Source organism: Brachyhypopomus gauderio, unplaced genomic scaffold (assembly GCF_052324685.1).
Source record: "Brachyhypopomus gauderio isolate BG-103 unplaced genomic scaffold, BGAUD_0.2 sc102, whole genome shotgun sequence".
Lineage (NCBI taxonomy): Eukaryota > Metazoa > Chordata > Actinopteri > Gymnotiformes > Hypopomidae > Brachyhypopomus > Brachyhypopomus gauderio.
The window spans coordinates 480,922-491,785 of NW_027506923.1; the positions used below are offsets into that span (position 1 = coordinate 480,922).

Sequence of the window (10,864 nt, forward strand, 5' to 3'; positions counted from 1 at the left end):
ATCTCTGAAATCGCGACAGGCGAAGCAAACAGCACAGCGAAGCACTTTGGAGCGCGCGCGAGGGATGAATCGATCTGCACGACACGCACGCACGCACGCAGAGAACGCACGAACCAGAAAAGACACGATCGATTTTGGGTGGAGTCAGCCGGGGGGGGGGGGGGGGGGGGGGGGGGGTAAATGTCTGATGACCGATGACACTCTCAGGAAGAGGGCGGAGTCAGCCGGTCATCGATACGGCCGTGTGTATATTGGGGGTGAGAGAGGGAGCAGAGCGAGGGATTAATGTGTTATAAACTGTTTAAACTTCTTATTTTAGCACCAAGGCCCCTGCTGTCTTGGTTAAACCTGCCCAGGAGAGTACGGGTCTCTGACAGCCTCAGAAATCCCACTTAACTCCATTTAGGAGGTAATTTATCACCCTGGCCTGGTCTTATTGGCGTTACCAGAAATAAAAAGTAAAGTAACTGAGTAAATCAGTACGAGCCTCGGTGATCGGTGATGTGTTTCTTCCAATAATGAAACGCTGAGATTGGTAAAGAAAAAGAACAGAAATAGTAAACCAGCTCACTATTTTCTGTAAGGATTATGAGTTTATTGCCCCCTACTGGTCAGATAGAAAGGTGCGTCTGTCTGCGCGCAACAGCAGGACACGAGAGAAGGATGTGTGATAATGAGAAATACATTACATTAGGATTTTAAGAAGGAAAATGCTAAAAGATAAATTTATCTTTCCCGACTTACAGTACAATCCTTCACATTTGTATTTCACATCACCCTGTTATAAAGAGGCCAGTAGACTCCTCTATGCACATAATAACAGAAATTACTGTCAGACGGATCATATGTCCAAATATAATCCTTTTAAATGTCTCTTAATCAAGTTGTGAGACTTTAAGGCAAAGCTTATCTAGGTCAACGCTTCAGAATACTACTGCCCAAGAATATTAATCCACAAATTCATAAATAATTTGTGTCTATGCTTAATTCTGTGTTTTGTTTAATTATATATATATATATATATATATATATATATATATATATATAAAGAGTAAGCAGCCAAGGTTTCCAGATTAACAGGACAGAAGACATTCATCAGCAAGTCCGACCAGATTCATCGTCCATCTTGCGGACGCAGGACAGTTCGCAGCACGTGTTCTGTTCGGACATGTTTTGGTTCTGAATAATTCTTTAATTTCCTGATGGTTCCAGAGTCTAGCCGGGTCCTGAGAGGCCAGACTGCGGTGCTCTTCCTAAAGTGAAGACGCTGGTGGTTCAGAAGCAGCCTGCATGGCAGCTCCCCCCACACTCATCTGGGCCAGACTGCGGTGCACATGCACGGGTCAGTGAGTCTGTCGTGCTGGGCGTCAGAGACCCATGGCCACCCCATTGCCAGGGTTACATTTATACTTTATGCTGGAAATAGACAGATCCACAGTATTAGCCACTTACTCGAGGCAAAATGTCAAATGAATGAAAATGAACCTTACACTGGCTCCCTGGGGAGTTCTCTGATGAATAGGGGCCAGTGATAATCTGCCCTCATAATATTAGCATTTTGTAATATGTGTGTACATTAAACACACCTGCCTGACATTAATGTGTGCTCTAAGCATCGTGTGTGTATGTGCAGGGTGTGTGTTCGTGGATGTGTGTGATGGGGTGTGTATATGTGAATGTGTGTGTGCAGGGTGTGTGTTTGTGAATGTGTGTGCTGGGTGTGTGTTCATGAATGTGTGTGTTAGGGTGTGTATATGTGAATGTGTGTCCTGGATGTGCATATTTGAATGTATGTGTGTGTATATGAGAACACGTGTGTATGTGTATGTGTGTGTGTTTGTGTGTATGTGTGTGTGTGTGTCAGTATGAGAACGTGTATGTGAATGTGTGTGTGTGTGCTGGGTGTGTGTTCGTCAATGTGTGTTTATGCTGGGTGTGAGAGTGAATGTGTGTGTGTGCGTGCTGGGTGTGTGTGTGAATGTGTGTGTGTGTGTGTGTGTGCTGGGTTTGTGTTCGTGAATGTGTGTTTATGCTGGGTGTGAGAGTGAATGTGTGTGTGTGCTGGGTGGGTGTGTGTGTGTGTGTAAGTGTGAGAACGTGTGTGCTGGGTGTGTGTGTGAATGTGTGTGTGTGTAAGTGTGAGAACGTGTGTGCTGGGTGTGTGTGTGAACGTGTGTGTATATATGTGTGCGTGTGTAAGTGTGAGAACGTGTGTGCTGGGCGTGTGTGTATATGTGTGTGTGTGTGTGTGTGTGTGTGTGTGTGCTGGGTGTGTGTTCGTGAATGTGCAGCTGAACAAATGTATGCCTCCTTTCTCTCTTTCTCCCTCCTCTCTCTCTCTCTCTCTCTCTCTCTCTCTATTACTATCATTTGTGTTTTTCTGTCAGTTTCTCTCCATTCCTGTTTTGCTGTCAGTCTCTCTCTCTCTGTCTCACTCTCACTGTCTCACTCTCTCTGTCTCACTGTCTTTTTTCCATCAGTCTCTCTCTCTGTTTTTCAGTCTTGCTGTCATTTTCTGTCTCTGACTCCTGACTAAAAGGGAAGAGGAAATTCGAACCTGGAGGCAGGACGGACCGTGTAGAGAAAGAGGGGTTCACACAACACAAACATAAAGTGCTTGATCTTCTCTTTGAGTCCCTGTTGGAGATGAGGTCATTTTTCAGTGTTGAGGCGAGTGTGACTAATCTAAGCTACTCACTCATTTCAAAATGAGGTCATGGTTTGCTGCTGATTGGTATACACACACACACACACACACACACACACACACACACACACACACACACACACACACACACACACACACACGCACAAGGAGTTAAGTTTTGCCCATGAGAGAATGTCACTCAGCATATGAGGGTTTGGGGGTGTGAGGTATGGGTGTGAGGTATGGGTGTGAGGTATGGGGTGTGGTTGGGGTGTGAGGTATGGGTGTGAGGTATGGGGTGTGAGGTATGGGTGTGAGGTATGGGGTGTGGTTGGGGTGTGAGGTATGGGTGTGAGGTATGGGTGTGAGGTATGGGGTGCGAGGTATGGGTGTGAGGTATGGGGTGTGGTTGGGGTGTGAGGTATGGGGTGTGAGGTATGGGTGTGAGGTATGGGGTGTGAGGTATGGGTGTGAGGTATGGGTGTGAGGTATGGGGTGTGGTTGGGGTGTGAGGTATGGGTGTGAGGTATGGGGTGTGAGGTATGGGTGTGAGGTATGGGGTGTGGTTGGGGTGTGGTATGGTCAGTTGGGAAGAGGGGAAAGGGAAAACATAAAATGAGAAGTTGTGGATTAAGAGGTTAGCAGGGAGGTCAGAGTGCACCTGAAGAGAAAAATCATTAGTTTGTCAGTGGTCCATTCTGCTATTGAAATGAGGGATGTCAGTATTCATAGACATAAAAACTATATAAATATTTAAAGATTTCTTAAATGAAACACTCAAGCCTAACAACGTCACACTCAAGCCTAACGACGTCACACTCGAGCCTAACGACGTCACACTCGAGCCTAACGATGTCCACCTTCGTGATAGTTATAGTGATGTGCTGTTATACTGCAGCTACATTTAACTGTACAGATGCTGGAACTTTGGGCTGTTAACCCCAATTAATTATTCATTAAGTAATTATTATTATTAATTATTATGTATTAATGCATTTAATTTGAAAATCAGGTTATGAGGCCACACACACAACAGATTCAAATGCTTCTTTGTGGGTCTGGCCAACTTTAGTTGTGAGTTTTAAGTTTAATTTTGTCCAAGATCAGTACCACTTGTCACATGTGCCTGTGCTGCCCCCCCACCACCCCACTCTCCCACACACACACACACACACACACACACACATACATGCATATACACATACACATAACGCCATGCACACACACTTAGATGATTGTGCTGGAAATGTAAGCATGTTAAAAACATGCTGAAATGTTAAAACATGGTCTGTGCTAACTAGTTCCACTGCGGAAGTAAAGATAGTTCACTTCTACTAAACAGATCCATTACTCTGTAGGACCCACTAATCTCATCATTCATTTGGGGTCTAATTTAACCAATCTGCACCAAGTCATATAAAGAGGTGCTTTTCAGGAAATTGTACAAATCGGGTACAATATTAATACAGAATGTTCACATTAGGACATACCCATGGTCTCCAGTAGGGGGCACACACACTCAGATACACACCCACACACACACACACACACACACACCTTTACATACATACACACATACATACACAGCACTGCGTTCTCCCATAAGGGACTGTTTAGGGTGGGGTAGGAATTCCTCACGCTTTAGGACATTGAATCACTGAACTAGGAAAGAATGTGGGAATACATTTGCATGTGGACACACGTCACACACACACACACACACACACACACACACACACACACACACACACACACATTCAGGAATTACACAACAATGTAATCACAGATGATTAAGAAAGAGCATTGCACCACTGGGAGCAGTTGTCTTTACTATCTACAAAACTCTCTCTCTCTTTCTCTCTCTCTCTCTCTCTCTCTCTCTCGCTCACACACACACACACACACACAAACACACACACACACACATGGTGGGATTCCTCTTTATTGTAGGCTGTAGATATTTTGGTGAATAAATGTATATGGCTGAGCACACATTTAATTAAACTGTGGATGTGCTCAGACATTCCACACATATCGCCCCTCGTCTCAGAATGTGCCTTTTAGCTCAAGGGGAAAATACTGATGTAGTGTGTGTTGACTTTAGATGTCAAGAGTTCAGCTTGAGGTAGCAAACACAAAAGGTTTAAAAAAGGCATTAGCAATGCACCACTTAACATTGTAACATTATCAAGATCCCATTGTGTAGGAGTCTGCCGTGACAGATTGTCAGATTGTGTAGTTTGTCATTTTTTGTTCCGTATTTCATTGCAGTGTGTCTGCAGTGTGATAACGAGGCTTTATTGAGAGGACAGGGGCTCATATTGCAACTGTGGTTCCAATCCCACAGATTAGTTTCAGCCTCAGTGTTAATCTGAGACACCTCAGACAGTGACACTCCACTTACAGCTGCTAATCCTGTGGGAGGATGTCAGGGTGTTCATCCTCCTGCCGGAGGTCTGGAGCTTTAAACACAGACGGCTAATAACTGCAGAGTTTCAGCATGTCTACCTGAGAGATTCTACAATTAGAAAAAAATACCCAAAACCCAGATTGAAGAAGCGTCTGATGAAACCAAGTGACAAAATTTGCAGCTCAGATTAAGAAGCTCCATTCACAAACAAGCACAACAGCTCACTGTTTCCAAAAGGTTCATATTTATTACTCTGCAATAGAAGATCACGGCAAACAAATTAAATGAATTCACTCCCATCTCGAGGGCTTTAACCTGTCTGTGGTTAAATGGCCAGATACAGGTGAATGCTACCGGAGCTGCTGTTGATAGTGGCTGTGATCTTCTCCTTCTCAAAGTAGTGGTGGCATGGTTTCATGAAGCCCCTGTGTGTGAGCAGGGGGAGGTGTGTGTGTGTGTGTGTGTGTGTGTGTGTGTGTGTGTGTGTGTGTGTGTGTGTGTGTGTGTGTGTGTGTGTGTGTGTGTGTGTGTGTATCGGAGCCTGTACAGTCAGCAGTTCCGCGATGTGGTTTTAGGTTCTGTGTGTTAGTTCTGCAACCAGACCTCAGTGTTCCTCAGTGCTCTTCAGTTCTCCTCAGTGCTCCTCAGTTCTCATGAGAGCTCCACAGAGCTCATCAGGTCCCCTCAGTTCTCCTCAGACCTTTTCGGGTCCCCACAGAGCTCCTCAGGTCTCCTCAGAGCTCCTCCTCACCTCTCCACAGTTCTCCTCAGAGCTCTACTGTGCCACTGCTGTTTTGTTCCGTTAAGACCAGGAGGGTTTATTTGATTACCGGCAGCTGAACGGGTGCGGACACACACTGGGTCAGGTGCAGGGGCATTAGCGTAGGGAGTCAGTAATTCGCCTGCTAATCTGGAGCATTAAGGGAAGTGGAGTCACTCTGCCAGGATAATGGAGGTCTTGTGGTCTCCTTCACGGATCTTATGACTGCAAAGAGAACGGTGCCAGGAGCCAACCCGTGACACGGCCCCGGGGCCCGTCCCAGTCCTGGTGGGACAGGAATGTTCGCTCTTGGTAGCAGAAGATGCAACATGTAAAATAGTGAATTTGATTCATATTCATGTCTGTGGGTGTGAGTGTGGGTAGGAAAGGGGATTGATCGGGAATATCCTGTCATGTGATTCGGCCTGTTTAAGAGTCTGTTGGCTTGAAGCTTTCAGATATGGCTCAGAAAGGAAGAGGCGGGATAGAGGAGAGACTGAGTAATCTAGACAAAAGTCAAGTTTCTCCAGTCATGACACAATTGAGCACTGACACCATGCACCATGTGTGTAGTGTCTGACCTTTCATCAATATATGAAACCACCAAAGCAACCTATTGGTCCATCAGCGTCCATAGGTAATTCTCCCAAAGACTTGAATGTTTTATGCATGTGTATGTTTCTGTTATCCTACTGTGTGTTGTCATAATGGTTGCTATGTTTAGTCAAAAGTCAAAATTTGACTTTGACTTTATGACTAATGTGACACAGAATGAAACTCTGAAACTCTCCGTTTGACTCAAGTATATCTTTAGACATTTTGTTGTGTGTGTGTGTGTGTGTGTGTGTGTGTGTGTGTGTGTGTGTGTGTGTGTGTGTGTGTGTGTGTGTGTGTGTGTGTGTGTGTGTGAGTGTGAGAGAGAGAGAGACAGGGAGAAAGAGAGAGAGACAGGATCCAGTTCTTCAAATTCAGCATAGCTCTAAACTGACGGCATTTCCATGGTGAGTGACCACAGGTGGTGTTATAAGCTGTAGTCTGTGCTAGTCTTGAGCTGTGGCTGCCTCCTGCCATCCACAACACCATCGTTTAGGACTGTCTGTGTCATGCTTGATCTCTCAGGGACCTGTTTACGCATCGTACCTTCACCAGCCCTTTATCTTACTCTCCACCCGTCTGTCCAAGCGTCCCTCTGAGCCCTTGGTTATTAAAGTGTTTGTATTTTTCTATCCTGTTTGTATTTTTCGATCACGTCCGTGCTCCCTGGTCATGTTGGGATGGATCGAGTGTTCTGTAGTGTCACACCAATGGTTGGTTGTGATAATGTCGTGATAATTGGTTGTGATAATGTGATAATGTCTCAGGCCAGCAACCATAGCCAGGCCTCAAGCCCGGGACCCGGTGGGAAGCACATGTTCTGACCACCAGACCGCAGAGATGGAGACTGTCACTCAAGAAGGTACAACAGGTGCTCTGGCTCCGTGCTGGAGTAACGGTGCTATGAGCTGGTGTTTGGAGCTCACATGCCTCCCCTTCCAGCCCTGGGTTTGATCCCTGGGTCTAAGCCCTGGGTCTAAGCCCTGGGTCTAAGCCCTGGGTTTAAGCCCTGGGTTTAAGCCCTGGGTTTAAGCCCTGGGTTTAAGCCCTGGGTTTAAGCCCTGGGTTTAAGCCCTGGGTTTAAGACCTGGGTTTAAGACCTGGGTTTAAGACCTGGGTTTAAGACCTGGGTTTAAGACCTGGGTTTAAGACCTGGGTTTAAGAGTGTGCAAAACGACAATGGCCAGTACTATTCAGGACCTCCAACCTGAAGCTGAACTCACTAAGGCACAGTGCCACGTTAACGCTCGCTGTGGGGTGGGAAGGATCAGAAGCAGTTTCCTTGGGTGACCACATTTTGCTTTTTCAAAAGAGATGACGTGTTAAAGTTGCCTTCACAGCCTATATGCTCAGATTATCTCAGTGCTCTCCGTTCATCTGGTCCCTCCGATGTGCCCAGGTAAACGTTCCTGAAGTTCAATCATTTCTAGATATAAAAGCTGGATTTTAACAAAGCAGATGTGCAATTCACATGGAGCATCTGGTCTGACTCAGATTTCCACACAAACTCAGGCCAATTCACAGTTACAACTGTTTCAGTTTTTAAAATGTCTGCTTTATTAGGCTTCCAGGCCTAAAAGATCATTTACTTGGGATATAGGGGATGAAGTGTGAGCGTATGGTGACAGTTTTTTGTCAAACACACTTGTCAACTGTATGCTGTACAAAATGGACATCACAAAGACCTGCACCCAACTCCCAGAGTGTTACTAACAGCTCTGTGTTCACATATATTCACAACTTCATGAGGCAAAATACAAAAGATCACGATGTAGTAAACTTCACATATGCTCTCTGGCCACATGCTGCTGTAAAGCCGCTGTACACATGGTGAGAGGCAGTCTGACCAATGGCTGCGTGGGGCGTGGACACGATCGACCAATTGTGGCGTGCGAGAAGGCAGGACATATCAAGATCAAAGCAATGAAAATAAAAAACAGTGTACGGTGAGTGCCGAATGTCACAAATGTCAAGATGACTGGAAAGACGAAGGCCGGATATTTTAGGCATTTAAGAAATCCTGGACGTATAAATTTTTACATCTCAAAAAAAGAGGACGTGTTCGGGAAAAAGAGAACGTGTGGCCACCCGATCATTCTAACATCCGTGCCGATTTTGCATGTTTCAAACCACATGACCAACAGGAAGTGGAAGCAGGTTGTGTTACTCTGTTTGCTCAGGAAGGAATTTGGTGTGAAGGGGTTGTGGTGGCGAGGGCAGGGGGAATCCTTCTGTTCAACAGGAATAGTTGCTGACTGATCTAAGGATGTAATCTTATCTAAACGTAAAGACCAAAAATATATTTCCTCACAAGCAGTTTTTTTTTTATTGGTGTTGCGTAATTCTCCTTGTTACATTGTCTCTTTTGAAAAAACACATTAGGTGTCTTTATTACATATGATATAATTATATTGCTATGTTGTCCAGTATTCAGAGGTAAGGATTCTCTATCTGATTCTGCAGTCCTAGAGGGACACAGATTTAAATTCAAACTTTTCAGCTACAATTTTGAGTATCTAAACATCTCTTACTACTGTACATTGTTTCTACCCTGGAATCTATATCTACATATCAGAGAGAGAGAGAGAGAGAGCAGTGAATGTGTCCAAAGAAACAGGATGTTGTGTAGCAGTTGTGAAAGTGGTTCTGCAATAAAAGGAGGTGAATTTTGCTTATATTAGAAACAGTAGATGTTTAAAAACATTCATTCATTCTACAATGTTCTAAAGTTACCAGAGTTTGGATCTTTTTCCTTGTGTTTCCTAACTTAATTGGCACCATAATAACTTTAATTTCAGAATTATTTCGCTTGCACAGTTGATGAAGGACCTCTGTCCAAAGATCCTGTTTCTCTGGAAACCCTATAAACTTCACTACAATTTTGAATATTTCTATGTCTTACTACAGTACAGTGCAGAGAGAGAGAGAGAGAGAGAGAGAGAGATTATTTTGATGTAGATATCTTTTTTCATCACACTCAGGATGAGTTATGCTGGTCTTCTGGATTTATATTAATGTTTCTCATTCCTGGGGAGCTACTGGAGCCTTTCCTCCAGGTTAAAGGTCACAGCTCCATCACTGATGGGACAACCTTGGCGTTAACCTTCCACAGTCTGCCTGTTTCTTCTTTCAGTCATATTCTGGTTTTGTTTGTTTCTTTGTTTGTTTGTTTTTTTCATGCTGCATGCCTTCCTTTGTTATATAGTCTCTATTGCAAAAGTATACGACCTGTCCTCAATGCATGCTGTGGAATTATTATTGCCATGTTGTCAATATTCAACAGAAGGGGCGGAGCCTCAGCCCGTGACGCAGCCAGCGCCAGCGCCCTCCACTCGCAGCGGCACGCGCCTCACTCACGCGCAGACGTCAGTGAAGATGGCGTTTGTTTAGACCTCAGTCTGCCCTTCGCCTTCAAAACACACGCCGAACTACATCCTGCACCGTTTCTTTTACCTTCGCGTACCGTGTGTTGCGTGTGCGTCGTGATGTGTGGTAGGTGTGTGCGTGTGTAGAGGTTCGTGGTGCCTGGCGTGGCCGTGTTCGCAGGAGAGGGGCGGTGTGCGCTGCTTCCTCCTCCCCAGCTGCACGGTGAAGCGAGCGGGGCGGCTTTCCTTACCTCAACACCGGCCAGGCGGACCGGAACACCGGCCAGGCGGACCAGAACACCTTCTGATGCGATCAGCACCGGGTGTTGGTGTCTTCCCCCCCACGTCGTCCCGTTGAATGTTTGAGCTCTCGGAAGGGACATTAGATGCGAAGACGGCCGACCGCACACACGGTCTATATCACAGCTGCGTGTCGGTGTCGTGGTGCTGCTCGTCCGTCCGATCTCTGGTCCGATCTCTGGTCTCCACCGTCTCATGATGAATTCTAGTCCGCTTCCCAACGGCAAGCAGATGTCGGACAACCAGAGCTGGAACTCGTCCGGCTCCGAGGAGGATCTGGACACGGACCCTGGACCGCATGGCGGCATTGCAGAATTCGGCGGAGTCCTGGAGTAAGGTAAAGCTGGGCGTACACTGTGCGATCTTTGGCCCATTTTCAGCCGATTTTTCACTCGTGGACTATTTTTGCGATCGGGCCGAGTTTCGGCTCAATCGCGTGTCGTGCATCGTATAGTTTACACAGGTAAACGAGGAGCGATTCACACCTCACGACCAACTCCCGATCAGAAATCGCAGCGTCGCAAGAATATCAAACATGTTTGAAATTCAAATCGCTCCTCGTGAGATCGCATGAGAGCGTCGGGTCGTATAGTGTGAGTATATGAATCGTGAGCTGTGAACTTTTAAACCCTGCGATTTAGTCGTACAGTTTGAGCTGGAGCTGAGTACACGATTTAAAATATCGTACAGTGTACGCCCAGCTTAAGGGAGCCCCAGACCGCAGGAATTACCCTTCACTAACTACCACTACCCTTCACTAACTACCCCTACCCTTCACTAACTACCCC

At 45.8% G+C, this 10,864-nt stretch overlaps 1 protein-coding gene across 1 annotated transcript in view; it reads left to right on the forward strand.

Moving 5' to 3' along the window:
* Window positions 1–10,274: 10,274 nt before the first annotated feature.
* cert1b (ceramide transporter 1b) overlaps window positions 10,275–10,864 on the forward strand; it is a 7,800-nt gene continuing 7,210 nt past the window's right edge. Inside the window, 1 exon segment of the mRNA XM_076993022.1 lies at window positions 10,275–10,408. Within this exon segment, the coding sequence (XP_076849137.1) occupies window positions 10,275–10,408 (134 nt within the window).